General features: G+C 38.1%; 2 protein-coding genes and 1 long non-coding RNA gene across 3 annotated transcripts in view; all 3 read right to left on the bottom strand.

The window, feature by feature from the left end:
• The window catches only part of LOC121417851 (MAM and LDL-receptor class A domain-containing protein 1-like), a 66,911-nt gene extending 64,952 nt beyond the window's left edge, over window positions 1-1,959 (bottom strand). Inside the window, exons 1-3 of the mRNA XM_041611584.1 lie at window positions 1,777-1,959; window positions 1,283-1,367; window positions 723-872 (exon numbers count right to left, since the gene is read on the bottom strand). Coding sequence (XP_041467518.1) covers window positions 723-872; window positions 1,283-1,367; window positions 1,777-1,923 — 382 coding nt within the window. The 5' untranslated portion in view covers window positions 1,924-1,959. The remainder of the gene's footprint in view (window positions 1-722; window positions 873-1,282; window positions 1,368-1,776) is intronic.
• A 3,292-nt stretch (window positions 1,960-5,251) lies between these two features.
• LOC121417569 lies at window positions 5,252-8,042 on the bottom strand. The gene is made up of 3 exons (XR_005970387.1): window positions 7,956-8,042; window positions 6,314-6,463; window positions 5,252-5,321 (listed from the first exon to the last, which is right to left on the bottom strand). It is a non-coding gene; the product is annotated as an uncharacterized LOC121417569 (long non-coding RNA).
• Window positions 8,043-8,525: 483 nt separating this feature from the next.
• Window positions 8,526-17,578, bottom strand: LOC121417850 (MAM and LDL-receptor class A domain-containing protein 1-like). The gene is made up of 10 exons (XM_041611582.1): window positions 17,441-17,578; window positions 16,275-16,433; window positions 15,067-15,212; window positions 14,588-14,707; window positions 13,033-13,267; window positions 12,201-12,427; window positions 11,497-11,626; window positions 10,818-10,949; window positions 9,777-10,091; window positions 8,526-8,539 (listed from the first exon to the last, which is right to left on the bottom strand). The coding sequence occupies exons 1-10, from the start codon at window positions 17,550-17,552 to the stop codon at window positions 8,526-8,528; spliced, it is 1,590 nt and encodes a 529-aa protein (XP_041467516.1). The 5' UTR covers window positions 17,553-17,578.
• Between the last annotated feature and the right edge of the window lie 52 nt (window positions 17,579-17,630).

Here is a 17,630-nt window from a genome sequence, read left to right as displayed (position 1 = left end):
CGGTTATGAAACTAAGCAACAAGTGCATGCTCAGAAACTTGAAATCAGGTATATACTTGTTAATCCAATGCAAATTGTCCAAATGCAAACAGATTTGCACATTTCCCGGCGTAGCGTTTGCACAAATACCGTTGTTTGCACAAATCCCGGCGAAATTTTGCACCGTTGTTTGCACACATCCCGGGGTTTGCACATAGCACGGATCCACAACCCCCCGCACTGTGTTGCACTCAACCCAGGCGAGGTAAATGGGTGCGGAAGGAAATAAATCATCAAAAAGCTTTTCGCACCGGAATCTGTAGACTATTGCCAACTCGTCCACTCACCACATGGTCTACCTGCATTTAGTCTAATGCCATTCCGTCCATCAACATTTCGCCTATCAACCCTTTGGTCTAATAACAATTTGATCCAATCATCACTTCGTCTAATCACCGGTTCGTCCATGACCATTTTGTATTATAACCAGGGTCGTGGGTTCGAATCCCAGCCATGGCATAATTTCCTTCAGCAAAAAATGTATCCACATTTTGCTGCACTCAACCCAGGTGAGGTGAATGGGTACCCGGCAGGATTAATTCCTTGAATGCATGAGCACTGAAAGGCAGCTCGAGCTAAAGCCGGGGCAATTTTCTTGATAGATGGCGCTATATAAATGCCTATTATCATTATAATTGATATTATTGTTATTATCATTATTCTTGATTTCATCAAAAACTTACCGTAATCGGTACCATAGGTGTGGTCTACTGTGGGACCAGTTCCAGGGGTCAACGTACTTCCGGATCCTTGCAGCCAATCGAAATCGTCCTTGATAGTTTCCTGATGATATCCACATAGGTCATCGTGTTGAAAATCACACATATGGGTACCTAAGGTCAAAGGTCAAAGCAAACTATCCGTATGAAGCAAATGTCTATGGTCATGATGATCATGAAATAAAGGGCTTTATCATTAATTGATTCTTTTATTTCCATGCAACAGATGAACATACAACATACCTATATAACGAATTAACAATAATATGTCGTAGTAAAAAAGTAACGGTCATTTCATGGGAGGGGACAGTCATAATAAGTACAATGGATTGAAAAAGACGCCCCTCAAAGAAGACTACTCATTCACCGTTTTCAATTTTCACTATCACTAGTTTATAATTACATTCCGTGAGCTCTCAAAATCTTATTCTTCTCCCCTATCTATTATAATGATTAGGATGTGCATTAACATTGTTATTACAGGCTAGTGGTGTCAGATAAAAGGGGAAAAAACCAATTTTTACCTGTGCATTCCCCTTCAATCAGGTCAAGGTCATCAATGGCGATGTCTCCAAGGTATGATATTCCTCTGATTGCTTCATAAACAACCTATCCAACAAACACACACAAAACGGGAAGAGAAATAGAGTTGATGAATTTGAATTGAAGAATAATATTGATCAGTTTTTCAAGTACTTGATCATTTCATTTCTCAATCTAAATTGTAAGCGAAATTTCACTTAACTAAAAAATATGCACATTTTTTCGTTTCAAACTTAAGGCGCCAATGGCTAAATAATAATGTAATGGCTAAGAAAAATTTTTAATGTGATTTCATCCAGATTTTTGGTAAGTTTTCAGGACGATACCTGCAGATGCTATCTGCTCTTCAATGACAGTGACCCACTCTCCTACATACTGTCTAAAAGCGGTCATGGCGCATAAAGGTTCTCTGAAAGCATGTTTACTTTATAGACATTACTTATTTTGACTTATTTCGGTAAGAGTGTAAATTTACCCTGAATTCCTCGACGTCAACCACGTCCACATATCCTTCCATCCATTGATTGCCAATAGACCCAGACCTAGTCCACACTGGTAGGTCCAGGATCGTTGCATTCCTTTGAATGTAGACATTAAGCGTGTTAACGTGTTGACCGTACATGTGGAACCAGAAGTCAATGCAGTATTTGCCTGGTGGGGCGAACGCACTGAGGAGCCGTGCCTTGTCACCGGCGTTCCCAGTTGAGGTCTCCAAGTAAAGGTATTCACCGAAGACTGGAGAGGTAGTAAGCAATGTTTAGGTTCAAGTTCAAGTTTATTTCAATTCTACAAAAAATTATACATGTCATCAATGAATTAACAATAATCAAATCCAAAAATAATCAGAACTGAGGTAATCGTTTAAAAAGTACAGCTTGTATTATAGATCATCATATTTACAATGCAAAGAGACATGAGAATACATACATATACATTATGTAAGCGAACAGAATAGGAGAGAAAAGGGTATAGAGGGTAGAAGATTAAGGGATAGAATTAAGAAGACGGCAGAGCTAGGAGGTATATCGAAAAGATGAAAGTTGAGACAGGAGAGGAGAGCCTTGAGAAGAAAGAGTGAAGAGGAACGGAAGAATGAAATAACTTACAATGGTATGCACCTAAATTCACACACACACACACACACACACACACACACAAACGAATACACGCACGCACATGCGCATTCATGTACATGAGCTACTAAGAGAGGCAATACTGAACATAATGAATTAAAATACACATTAAAAACTACATAGAATATTATTGGCAAGACAGACAGACATAATTATACACAAAACACACATACAATGGTTCATTAAAGGATTTTCCTGCTTGAACGCTGGATTGATCAACCAATGTGTATGTGTCAGTTAGTTACGTCTTAATCTAGGTGGTGGGGGATTCACAAATAATTAATTATGACATAAATTAGATTCATGCTTGAATGCAGACGAGCACAAATGCAACGAACGTTCTTACTGATTGGTGGCAGTAGCGCGCATCCTCTCCAGTTTCACTCATCCCAAATATTTAGTATTCTTACAGTTAATTTGAAACTCAAAATAATATACTTTTCTTTCCCAATTTCAGAAAATCGGCAAAATGCGAGATGTTCCAAATCAGATTGTGGACCAGGCGTAAGGTTTGTGGTGGCCTCAAGAAATATCATCTTTAGCAATATGTATATGTAAATGTTGCATCGCATAATTCTATCGTCATAATAAAACAAGTAAAGGCCTGGTCCCACTGGGCGACGGACATAAAACGCATTATAAACGGATAGAGCGGACGAGCAAAATTTCTGGGGTGGCCCTGAATGGAAAAAATGGGCAAACAAATTAATCATAGTGGATAAATGCTCGATGGATGTGAGCTTATGGAACACGTATGCAAAGAGTACACAACAGATACATAACGTTTTCTAAGGTTCTTTTCCCTTTTACATCCTCTCTCCATCCGTTATAGGTGGATTGGGACCAAGCCTTAACGGTTTGTTGATTCTTATAACCACTTTATGAATTCATTTCCTTAGATCTAAAAAAAAAATGTTCCAAAATACACCCTACCATTGCCGATGGTGTGGTCGTGATTTGGGCCCGTGTCAAAAGATGGTGTACGACCGAACTTGCTAGTCCAATCTTGTTCATCATCATCAGCTTGTGTATATCCACATAGACCATCCTGGAACGTACAGTGCCATTGGTTGTATTCTGTAAGGGAAAGGTTATCGAATCGCAGAATTTCACTGTTTACCGGTCAACAAAAAATCATAGATAATAGAATTACATACAATATCGAATTGTTTGTTATCTTCATGCGTCAATAAATACCCTGACACCAAATACAATTTTGCATTTCATTTTGTTTTCTCCAGTCAATCAACCGCACTATTCTTTTCGTTTATTCAAGGGAACATAACATACCATTTTCTTTTAGAGCAAACTCCCAAAAGGACATCATTAAGTTTCACTGGTCCCAGTACCTGGAATATCCATTTATCATGTCCATGTCCTTCAGTACAAGTATTCAAAAACAAGCTAACAATTCACTTATTTAGGTGGGAATCAGTCTGCAAGAAAAGTCCAATGAAGAACATGTGTAACATATTTTGTCCTCGCAGCATTTAATAAAATGACTTTAAAGGCAATGTGATGGATGGCTTTCCATCTCTTAAAACTCCTTGCGTTTAATTAGGGTGCACCTGAAGGAAATGGAGAGTTTAACAATTTTCTGCCTACTAAAAGATACTAAAATGTGCTAAGGGTGATCCTAGCATATCTTTAGGTTGGAAAATTTCTTTTTTTTCACTCAATGTGAACGAACTTCGCCTTACCTGAGCATTTTGTTGTTGTAAGACTCGTATCATCGATAGCCACATCTATGTAGCCTCCCTCGCTGTACACGACCCGAAAGTAAATCTGGAATTCCATATCCGAGGTAAGGTCAAACTGATATTCCAGCCACATGTCACCTTGATTGCCACTGACGACAAACACTTCCTGTGGGTCATAGGTCGTAGGAGGGTCGAACTGTTGATAGTATACTGTTAGGTTAACTTCCCCTGTTGATTCAAAGAAAGAGATTACTTTTCAAACCTTTGTCTATGCTTACAAAAACTTCATCTAGGATACCCAATGGATATTTTTTTTTCAAAAGATTAGTTTAAATACCTAATCTGTTGGTGAGAGAGAGATAGAGAGAGAAGGATAAATGGGAGACGCGAAATTGTAGTGATCAGATACATCATGTATGCAATTACGGGCTTATTATTGAATCTCCAATTAGATGTATCTCTTGCACAGGAGACCAAAGCTTAACAAATGCGAAAGACTATATACCAGTATACAGAGAACAGTGGGAGTCACCGCTTGATGCAACAAAGCATCGTTTCCCTCACCATTACGACGATTCGTAGTTGACGCCACATCTGATGACAAAAATCTAAAATCTGAGGACTTGCAGATTGTTGGAGGAAAGTATTGCAGTAAATGGGAGTGGGTGCATACCCCTTATTCTTCACCTTTGGGTAGGAGCCAACTGGGCAGGAAGTGCCATAATTAATGTTGATGGCGCGGAGAGAGAAGACGCTTTTTTAGTCTTTGCTTTGCTTTGTGTAGATTTGAAGTGCGTTCCGATGTTTTCTGTGCTCTTCATTTCAATGGCTGGGGGTGTGAGGGAGTTCGAACTTCCAGTCTGGGATGGTTCTTAGGATGAACGAATACTTGTTAACTGTTTTTGTTGGTGGAGATGGGAATGGAGCTTATCGATGAAGATTTCCGAAGGGGCCTTTGGACCGGGCTCAGGACTTTTCATACTGGAATTGCTAGGCGACCCGCAAGTGCCTCGCGCAAGGTTGTTTAAACATCTGACTTTTTAAAATTAGTATCTTACCTTTTCCATTCATATGGTACCAGAATGCAAAGCAATCGCCTTCAGCGGACGAAGGGTCGAAGACTTCACTAAAGAGTGTAGCAGTGTCGCCATCTTCAGCGTCCGTGGCGTCTACATGTACGTAATAACCTGTTGAGAACACAAGAACATAGCAACGTGAACGCATCTTGGCAATGTATAGTATAATATCTTGATTTAAGTTAACTTACTTCATCCAAACACATTAAATACACATTTAAAATATATTTTGCTCCTAATCTAGCCCTAACATGTTTTCCGAAGGGGCCTTTGGACCTGGAGGCCTTTTCAGCTCTTCTCCACATTTTTGCGAGATATATCAGTTGCGCGAAATATTTCCACCGTGCTGCTTACTGAATGTTAAGTGTTCCGTAACTTTTGAGACCAAACTTGTGATGCCCAGGCGCGTAGTTACGAAATTACCCAACATTTTGTAAATGCACGTTAGACCAAAAGTGCTCAAAAACGTAAATATCATGTACAAAGTCAATACAAAAAACAATAAAATAAGATGAAAAAACAGAAATACATACAAATTTAAAAACAATCAGTTGTTAAGAATGCCCACAGAATATTTTCACCTAACCATGGGTATAGTGAATTATAGCAAAAAGGAGGATTTGCCAAATAAATTAGCACAATTGATTCATATTAATAAAAATATATGATTTTTTGTGCAATTTACCTGTGCATTGGCGTATATTATGTAATTATCTACCTATATGGCGCCTTGCTTTTTTTCGTTTATTTGGCATTTTGAATTGCGTTTACATTTTGCTCTCCATTTAAAATTTGTTTTGCTAAGCTTTTGACAGTCGTTTTACACCTCTTTTTAGGGACATTTCAATACTTACCATTCTACAATGCTTTTTCTATTCATTTAAGAAGCAGTTTGTTATTCAATTTAAGGGTGCCTTGCTACTTATTTAAAGAGTATTTTGCTACTCATGGATGATGTGTGCCGTAATTCTCGTCATATGTTGCCTAGATACTCGTATAGAGGGTGTCTTTCTACACATTAAAACCACGTTTTGTCAATCCTTTTAAGGGTCTTTTGCTACTTTTAGGGCAATGTTTAAGATAGATTTGATTGGAAAAAGTACCTTCGGCTGTCCCTTTAGTGTGGTCATTAGCTGGTCCGGTGTTGCCACTGACTGTTCTACCAGACTCCCGTATCCAAGGTCGCTCATCGTGATCGCCATCATCACCAGTAGTTTGCCACGAACACATATCCCGATCGAAGCTACAGTGACCTATGGAGTGCAATATGATGTTAAAGAAAAAAAAACGTTGTCAATTAAATTGAAGAAATCAAGAAAAAGTTTTAGGAATTGTCTACAAAGTTATTTGTTTTCATAAATTCACACCATTAACATGTAAGTCTACAGTAGATTATTAATACAATTACGATACTTTAAAAATGTTGATGATAACCCTCTACAAGGAATACATTGCAATTTAAATTTTTGTTTTGTTTTGTTTTTCCTTCTTAAATGTGGATTTTGTGATATTTGTGGGGCCAGGCTCGATTAGCACTTTGCTATTTTCTGGTCCCATTTCCATCGTATTTTTATACATGTGTAACTGTTATGAAATTTGTTTCATAACCTGTAAGCATTTGAATATTGTTGGTAAATAAATAAATAAAATAAAATGAAATGATAACCAGCTATCATGAGCTATCATTTCCGTTTATTATTATTATTATTATTTTATTCTGCATACAGAATCAAATAAAATATTACAAACAAGTGAATACAAAATGCAATAGAGTCATACAAATCATAATATAAAATTCAAGACAAAATTACGTTGTATCAGGTGCGTCTGTTGAAGCTGCCAGGGTATGGAAAAAAGTTAACTTAATAACTATGGTCCGCAGACCTTCCTCCCCATACCTGACCAGACGCACCTGATTTGTGATATTTGTGGGGCCAGGCTTGATTAGCACTTGTGCTATTTTCTGGTCCCATTTCCATCGTATTTTTATACGATGGAAACGACGGAAAAGAAATTACATGAAAATAAGATCCATTGCAAAGGAGTGCTCTTTAAAGCCCACTCACACGAACCACACCAAAACCAACCAAAAGTCACCAGGGAAGTTTCTCTGTTTAAAAAAGAAAATTGTTCTTCAAAAAGTAGAAATTATTAGCTTATTTCAAAGAGTATATCTACGTCATTCTGTCAAAATGGGGAGTGTATTATAGTAAACGAGATGCATGAGTTTTATTTAAAACATGGGCTGCTTCGAAGTTATATACCATTTTAAAGCTACGAATGTGCTTTATCAAGCTCAATAAAAATTCACACATAGAGTCCCGAACGATGTGGAAGCGCCGTGGTGTAGCGGTTCTGACTCTCTTGTAATCAGAGGGTCGTGTGTTCGAATCCCACCATGGCCTAGCGCCCTTTGGCAAGGCGTCAATCCACACTTTGCCACTCTCACCCAGGTGCTAATTGGGTACCGGTATATAGGAAACAACCGTCATTGTGGTTGGTTTAGCAAGTTTGCGCCTGACAGGCTGCTTGGAATGCTGTGAATCCAGTGACCGGGTAATAATAATTGTGAAGCGCTTTGAACAGTCGTAGATTAATAAAGCGCTATATAAATGCCAATTATTATTATTATCATTATTGTTATTATTAATTTCACAACAAATCTAAATAACCAAAGATGAAATATGCAGACGTTGATTCATTTTACTAATGCATCAACGTGGCAATTCTTGTATGTTCATTTACCTGGTTGATCACATGCCCCGGAAGTAAACCCAACATCGTCTATGGTAATGCCTCCCGTCGTCGCAGTTCCAACTGTGCCTTCTATGATGACCTGATGATAAAAGTGAGAGGCAATCACATCCTCAATTTTTGGTTTTAGCTTTTGCCGTGGGTAACCGTTAACTCAATGAAGATTTTAAAACGCATTGGGAACGGTCCCATTGTGGACCGCAAGGACGGACATCTCTCCCTAAAGGTAGGGGGGGGGGCAAGGGCTGGGACATTTGAGAAGCCCCCCCCAAAAAAAAAAAAAAAAAAAGTTATCACCCCAAATGTAAGGTAATTTCGACCAAAAAAATTTGAGAAACTAAAGAAAAAAAAAGGTTATCACCAAAAAGTCCAAAATACATGTTTTATTTCGATTTTGAATGATGCATTTATTTTCATCATAAAAGACCCAAAATTGTAGGGGAACATTTGATATTGTGTCCCCCTACTATTTTGGTTAGGGAGGACGTGTCCCCCTGTCCCTCCTGGGATTTCCGCCCATGGTGGGCGCTAAAAATCTCGGTGAACTCAAGGAACGACTTCTTAGGTTTGCAAACCTAATATACATTGAAGGCAAATTCATCAAGAAATATTAAATGATGTAAATTGGAGCACTGGAAGATAATGTTTATGTGCTTAAAATGTTTACCCTGTATACAGTATTTGGATGCTCGAAACGTCATCTAGACACAAGTAATTAAATGTTTCTTGCTAGAGGAAACTGATGTCATTGTAATCACCATTAAGTCTTTCATGCTGAAAGGAACGAAGTGTCACCACTGTGTAAAGATCTGGAATTTCCTAATTCCACAGTGTAAAGATCATATGACACTGTGGATAACTCTACAGTTAGAATGTCCACCACGTTTTCACAGAGTGGACTTTGTGAAAAGGTGATTCACACCATTTAGACCTTTAAATGCAACAGTGTGAGGACTATATAGCACTGTGGACACCCCGACAGTGTCAGTCTCTACACGATGTTCACATTGGGTGATTTCAAGTGCAGTGTTGACCTTTTGGTGTTGGTGTTAAGTCAATTTTTACACGAGTATAACACCCAACATAAAATAAAGATGGTCCTGAAAAGTCACCCACTAAATGTTGAGATGTCAATAATGTGATCTATTGCAGTTTTATTAACTTAGAAAATGTTTCAGCTAGGGGAAGCAATCCGAATTCCAACACCAACAACAACGCCAATACCAGACTTCAAATGACCCAGTGATATGAGCTATGATAAAAAGTGATCCACACTGTGAAAAACTATACCATTTAACACTCTGTAGATGATTCCAAATTGTGTTCATCACTGAGGTGAACACTGAACAAACTGAGGTACACTCTGTTGGACACACTGTGGTAGCTGTTTAATACACTGTGGTACACACCGTAAGGTAGTTTATATAACACACTGTGAACACTGCCAACTCGTCCACTCACCACATGATCTACCTTATTTTTGTCTAATGCCATTCCGTCAAGCAACATTTCGTCTAACAACCATTTGGGTTAATCATCACTTCGTCTAATCATCAGTTCGTCTATGACCATTTCGTCTCATAACTAGTTTATCTAATATTCATTTTATTTTCATTCATAATGCCTAATTAACACATGGTCTATTTAGTCCAAATGGTATATTGGACCAACTGGTTATATGCCGAAATGGTCAGTGGACGAAATGGCAATTAGAGCATGTGGATATTAGACGAACTGATGGTAGACCAAATGATAGCAGACGGGTTGGTAATTGGACGAATTGGCATTGGAAATGAACCCTCTGGCACATACTTTTTGACACTGTGTTCTTTCCAGGATGAGTTACCTGATAGGGAAACTTAGAGACGACCGTTGTAGCACCAAACCACCACTGATCACCACGGTTACCACTGATGGTCCATAGTGGATCAGTGACCACCGTTGTGCCATTATCTACCCATGTGGCCATAATGTTCAAGGATCCTGCGTCCGTCTCATTTAAGTGATACCAGAAACCAAGACATTCTGCTTGACCATCGGCAGGCGGGTTTCGCTCTAAGCTGAGTAGACGGGCTTGATCACCAGGTTCGGTTTGTGCATCGCGGAAGTCGATGTAAGCATAATTTCCTATAAAGAGACGGAGCATCGATGAAAACAATATCTGAGCAATTACATCAGTTATTGACCTCTCCGTTTTTAAAGTTCAAATTAAATCTCAGTAATTTCCATGGCATGATCAGTCGGTAAAGGTTAAATTTGAAAGGAGAAAATGCAAACAAAGTTTACAATTCCATGCAATTATCCATAAGTAAGCTTAAATACCTTACGAAGTAAGTGATGAACAATATTATATTTAACTAATTTGGTAAATTTGAGATTTGACCTTAATACAGTGATTCGCAATTTAGTGGAGTTCGGCATATATCAAAACAATGAATGACTGTAATAAAATGGTCCCAGGTTCGTAAAAAAAAATAACTAGTTCAAATGAAACTATCAAACCAATATTCAAAGTTATTGTGCTTCTCCAGCTGCATTGTGAATGCAATGATTCTACCATGAAAATGATTTTACAAAATATACATTTTTTGCAGGAGTAAAGTTAGGCATTGTATTAAGCGGACTTTATCATATCTGTAAGACAAGAGGAATGAAGAGTGTTTTTTTATGTAGCATCGAAACGTAATGATAATAATGGATATTTAGAGGCGCTAAAAACAAAAAAGTACCATAGCGCGTACAATGTATGAATAACAATTACTAAAATATTCAAGATAAAAGGGAAATTAATTATTGAGAAAAAAAGGTATGTCTTAAGGGAAGATTTGAAGCCAAGAACACAAGAATCTTTACCTCCTACGGCTCCTGTGGTATGGTCCCTGAGAGGTTGGTCGTTACTGTCACTTCCGGAACCAATCAACCAATCAGTGTCATCATCAACCGCTTGTTCCCAATCACAGAAGTCGACGAAGAAATCGCAAATGTCTGTCAAGAAAAGAGTGAAAATGTTATGTCATTACTCCAAGATATCTCAGCACCCCCTTCGTAAATACGTGCACCTCTACTTCTAATACCGTGGATTTGTAATATCAACGTCGACCAATCGCCCTCCTAGCTCTACCTCAGGAACACTTAGATCCATTACAAGCAACTAACGTGTCTATTATAGATGGCACTGTCAGAAATTAAGGCACATAACGATATAGATGTATGCATCCTCGGGTGCACTTTTGTAGCTAGCACTTCTAAAAAGGTTTTATTTTTGTTTGTTGTGCTTGCATCCGAATCATCTTCTTTTTTTGGGGGGGGGGGGGATAAAAGTTGTGTTTTGGGATGGACTATGGAATAACGTGATAGCTGGAAAATGTCCAATATAGGTAGAGACCTCTTTTTTTCTTGACATAAGTCATCTTCATTCTTCAGTGAAATAAATGCCCTCTCTTTTGGAAAATCCTGGGTCCACCCCTTGATAGGACTATAGTATACATAAGTCTACAATCTCAGATAAAAATAAACACATCAATAGGCGTACCTGAGCGTCCGGAACAGTTACCCGGGTAAACGCTGATATCATCAATAGCTATGTCGCTCAACCCTGTTGCTCCTACACTTGCGTTGAAAAGGATTGTGTAGTATAAACCATCAAATATATCAAAGTTAACCTATAGGATAGCAGGGAAACCAAGAAATATTGAACAGATGTGAATGGGTAAGAAAGGGCAGAGAAAAGCAAACATTACATCAAGTTTATCACATGTGGAAGTTCAATCAATTACCGACTTATGGAAAGCGTTTCATTAACATATTTGTCCGACAAGTAGGCAGATCTGACAACTTCTCTTTATTTTGATTGGCTGAGAAGCATTGTTACTATGGAAACTGTCGGATAAAATGGGACTTGTTGGATAAAATGTCCGACAAGTCCTTTCATCAAACGCTCCCCTGATAACACATGATATATACACACGAAAAAGACTCTCATTTATGCATAAAATATAAAGTTTCTGTTTGTGGTAACTCCCGTAGGAACTCGACAGGACAGCATTTTGCTGGTAAACACCAAGCTGGTATGTAACCAATTACCTAGGAAATATTTAAATGCATATTTAAATTCTGCATTTCCTGTACTGCGATGTCCTTTAGTGTTCCAAGTATTTCAGGATCGATATGTTTAATGAAATAAATTGAAAATGACTGTTCACACGGAATAAAACGAGCAGTGATTAGCAGACTTACAAGCGATTGTCTCCAGGCACTTCCCTGGGTACCATTATATGACCTCAACGTTGTGCCGATTGTTTCCTTGTCTTGAAGCGCCTGGACATCAAGTCTACCAAGGTTGGTTCCATACATGTAATAATAAAACTCGAGACATTGTGTGGACCCAGATTGAAAATCAGATGATTTAAGGATGGCAATGTCCCCTGTTGCACGGCCGGATGTTTCAACATATGCGTAGATGCCTGCAAGTGATTGAAAAGGCAGGAATCAAAAGTCAATGAGGGTTCCAAGACTTGATGTATTTGTCGTCATAATGGATCGAGCCGGTGGCATCGATGTTCTATATCAGAAGTATGTATGTTAAACTCTAAAGGTGAGGACTGAAAAAAATTGAACCTTCCGGGGGACGACAAGAAATGATAACTAGGGACGAAAATATGCGGTTCATATTAATTTTATGAGGATTTAATTTCAACACGAATTATTAATGTGGAAAATCATTCGTTTGAAGTAAAGAAAAATGCTTTCAGTGAAATGGACATTCTGTAAGAAGCACTGGGAATATAAGTTGGGATAAGAAGGAGTTGTAAAAAGAATGTTGTTTTATGATTTGCGAGTTTATTTTGTGTATTCAATTGACGGCGCGTTCTTATTATTTTTATATCCATATGTCATGTATGTAATGCAATTTTGTTAACATTATATTCTGTTCTCTTTATTCTCTTTATTGTTTAATTCTCATCCTGTTTGGCCTTTGCCTTTCTTACTTTCTACTTGTATTGGTATTCATTCGCTTGTTTGTGTTCATCTCAACGTTAACAAAACAAATTGAGCTTGATGCGTTTACCATATGACGTCCCTTTGGTGTGATCGGATGGCGGGCCTGTGTTGTCAGAGGGCGTCCTACCCTGTATGAGCTGCCAGTCGAAATCATCGAAGTTCTCCTCGTTTTTCCACGTACAGAAACCATTCTCGAAATCACAACTGCCAGGTTGAGGACATAGGCCATCTGTAATCTTGAATTCATCGATGCTTATTGAGACATCCTCATTCTGATCGAGATTCGTAGCTTGGAATATGATCTGAAAAAAAAAAATAGAAAATGGGTAATTTTGTAACTGCTAAACTATGTCGTAGCGTTATAAATGGTTGTGACATTTATATTTCGCTTTTCTTTTCACTTTTCAGTTTCCAGAATTGAGGGGAAAACTATGCTTTCGGGAGGACAATCTAACAAAGTATAGAATTAGTTTATTTACAAGTATGGTCATTTGATCTATGGTAATTAACTAAAACAGGAATGTTTCAAGCGCATACTGCATTCTCAAGATCCTCAATTCACTTAATTAGATCTCGGTTATTTTGAGCAAACCTTTCGTGGGAGTGGATTATCATTATAAAGTATGCATTAAGAGGCATAGGTTTTAAGTTGACCCTCCATTCAACGGTAGCTACATTACAATACTTTTAGAAGTACTAGATCCCAACTCCTCTTGCGGCTGAATGAACTTAGCTTCACAGACTATTTGGACTATTTGGATATACAGTTCACACTCTTAAAATAATCAAATCTAATACTCTGAAGACAATTCACCTATACCTGTGTCAGTGTTCATTATGTGTTTACACAGAAGACTGTGTGAAAATGTGATATGAAAATGACGATGATGATACAAAGTGTTCCACACTGCTATCCACAAAGTGAATCCACTGTTAACATACTCTGAACACTAGAATTTCTGAAGGTTTACAAAGAATAGTGTAGAAAATCCTTTTCAGGACCAACACTTGCCAAAGAAAGATACATGGTGTACCATGAAACCTACTACACTTTACTATGAACACACTCCAAACACATTGGGAAGAAACTAAGGACATAGAGTGAATACACTGAAAACACACCAGGTTCACGACTTACAGACATAGTGGAAACAATGTAACAACACCATAGACACACTGTAAGGACACCATGTGTACACTGTGAACACACCTTGGACAAACTGTGAAAACACCATGTCCACACTGTACACACACCAGGGAATGCTTTACATACAGTAGATAAACTATGAACAACATTGGATACACTGTGAACAACACCGTGGATACACTATGAACAACACCGTGGATACACTGTGGACACACTGTAATCACACCATGTGTACACTGTGAACAAAACCGTGGGAATTCTGTAAACACACCATGTGTACACTGTGGACACACTGAATACACCGTGGGCATTCTGTAAACACACTGGGGATATTCTTTACACACACAGTGGACCAACTGTGAACACACCATGTGCACACTGTGAACACACCCTGGACATACTGTAAATACACTATGTGTACAATGTGAACGCACTGTTAGACACTGTGTTCTTTTCAGCAGGGATATATTATTACCTTGAATTCCTCTGTGATGGATAGAGCTGCTTGTATTACGTGCCATTCATCTGCCAAATCTTCACCAACAACTGAAGCTAGCTGATTTTGATTCGTCGAAGTCAATCCTAACTGTATGACCTGGAGAATGATTAAACTGTCTTGTCAGTGATGGAAACAAATGTACTATCAATCAATCACATACAAGGACTTCTATAGCTTATAACAGTATTCACTGCTAATCACGTAGTTATACTTAATGAAACCTATCACTGAGTGAACTGCAATCTTCTCAATTGGTTTAATAAAAGGTGACATTACAGGTGCTGTCATAATTAGTGGTCAACTTATTCCTAAATAACTGAAAGGTTAACTTACAATTATTTTATAGATTATCCACATGAATTTCAATATGTCTGAGTATTGGTAGCATGGAAGCAATGAAGTACCTACTGGTATATTCAAATGGGGCTCTAAATAAATGGCTATAAATGTTTTACCTTCAGACTTATTTTAACGCTATTTTGCATATAAAACCAGACGTTAATGCATCTGTCTGCAGCTGTTCCTGTTGGAAATACACCTGTCGATAGTCCACCATCGTTATTGTTCTGATCATCATGAAGTTCAAGATACATAAAGTGACCTACGTGGAGACAAAATAGACACAATGCCATCAGGAGATGTAAAAAGCAGGGGGCGAGGCAAGACATAATTTATTGATATCATTTATAATTGGTATATTGATCATAACAATAAAATATAATTTTAAACCTCCTTTGCAAGATAAGCAAGCAATTGAAAAAGTTGCAAGTAACTGCAAGGTTTGTGAACACCTTTTTTTTTTTTTACTATTGATCGTAATTTTCCTGGAACGACTAATGAGTGTGATTTATTTACTGTTCATGAAATGATTTGGCTTTTTAATACTGCATTAGAGACGAATCACATCAGGAAGTTCCAACATACTTATACTAAAAGGACTTTCTCTTGGAACTGATTTGAGCATAATTTACAAATTGTTCACCCAATGTGAAAACAAACATTTACATCTCTAGAGTGTAGAAGTAATTTAACATCGTGCTTCGCTATGTTACACACTGTGATATAATCTGAGTAAAATTGTAAAACACAGTAAAACATAATATGAGCAGGGTCCTGTCCACGGAGGATTAATATATTGTTACAGGCGGTGCTGAGCATTGTCACAGCACCCTCAGTAACAAATTGATAATCCTCCGTGGCTAGGTTTATAAATGAGTGACAAATTCTGTTATACACTGTGAAACACGTTGTATTGCGCATTGTGAAAAACACGATTTTACACTAGGACATAATGTGAGACACACTTTGATACACACTGCAAGAGACAATGTAAGACCCAGTGTGATACACTGTGAGACATACTATGAAACACACTGCAAGACACATTGTGTGATACACTGTCACTGAGTCTGATATGGTGAGTCACACTAAGGGACATTCTGTGAGACACTGTGTGTGCGACATACTGTGAGAAAATCTGAGATACACACTGCAAGACACACAGCGATACACTGTGTTCTTTCCAGGAGGGGCGTACCTGCAAGTGTTCGACTGCAAGTGTTTGACTCTGATACATAATGTGGGACACACTATGATACATTCACTGTGAAATACAGTGGAACGCATCGTGAGGTACATTGTGTTCTATCCAGGAAAGGCGTACCTGCGAGTGTTCTATAAGTAGCATCAAACGGTGGAAGATACGGGGCGGTTGTCGGTGTTGGTGATGACGAAGATGGAGACGACGATGTTAGTACCCATTGTACGACATCACTTACTGGTTGAGTGAAACCACATACTCCATTCTCGAACCCACAGTAACCTAGAATAACACAATTCAACACACACAAAGAAATCACAACATGACAAGAAAAAAAATGCGTGCTGTGGATGGGGAGTTGGCTTGTCAATAAGTAGCATAATTACGTATGAACACATCAACAAAGTAAAAAAAAACAATTTTAAAGAAAACACAAAATAGGAGAATACTTCTTGATCAAACTACTCAAAGCAGGGTTCTCTATTTAGTATATCTCTTGGCGCATTCTACACAGTCCAAATTGCAAAAGTGCTTACAATACTGGGACAATATTGTCAATTTGGTTCATGAAGGCGATCAACTCTAACAGGACAGAATTACGTAGGAGGAAATGATATTTTATTGTTTGACGAGTGTCAAACCTTGTTGGAGAGATAACTGCATGATTTAATTCTTACAAGTAACCAAAATCGTTTAAATGTCATACCATCAGATCTGAAAACATACTGCCGCATCAATGGGCGTTTATAGGCGGATGTGGGGGCAAAAAAACCTTTTTAAATTTGAATTACAGAGGAAATATAGAGTTTCGGAATGAACACCTCTTTCATTTATGGGTGGCACGACACTTGCTTGGGTCTTGATACATGTATCTCAGAGGGAATAGGGTTAGAGTGAGGGTTGTGTAAGATTTTTCGTTCAGAATGATTCAAAGATAAGCATTAGGGGTTATTAAGTTTTGGAGAATAGAGTTAAAGTTGTCTTTAAGTAAGGATTTTCAGTCGGAGCAATTGTCGCCGGAGCAGATGTCATGGAACATCTTTTACATGTTTTATGCTTCCATGCTCTTCATTTTCCTCCCTTTTTATTTTTCTTCTCTTTCTTTTTTTTTGCATAGTTTAAAAACTTGCAGTGGGCAGTATGTGCAACCTTGTAATGTCGTGCGTGTCTTTACTAATACAGTCAACTTTAGTAATAGATGAGACCCACCTTGCTTTCACGTGCTTATACAATACATATTAGTGTAACATTATCTGCCTTAAAACTACCTAATTCTGAACAATACTTACTCGGTGTGCCGCAATCGCCGGTTGTGAATGTAATGTCATCTAAGGCGATGTCCCCTTGAAAATTCGGCCCCCTGATACCTTCAAATATAACCTTTAAATTTGATAGAGACATAGTATATGAAACACATGGTTGAACTTCAGACGTGGTAACGATCTTAAAGGATAATCTAGTAAACAACCCGAAATCGCA

The sequence above is a fragment of the Lytechinus variegatus genome, chromosome 6 (assembly GCF_018143015.1).
Source record: "Lytechinus variegatus isolate NC3 chromosome 6, Lvar_3.0, whole genome shotgun sequence".
Taxonomy (NCBI): domain Eukaryota; kingdom Metazoa; phylum Echinodermata; class Echinoidea; order Temnopleuroida; family Toxopneustidae; genus Lytechinus; species Lytechinus variegatus.
The sequence above is the reverse complement of the archived record's forward strand: the minus strand, read 5'-3'. Positions and strand labels throughout refer to the sequence as shown.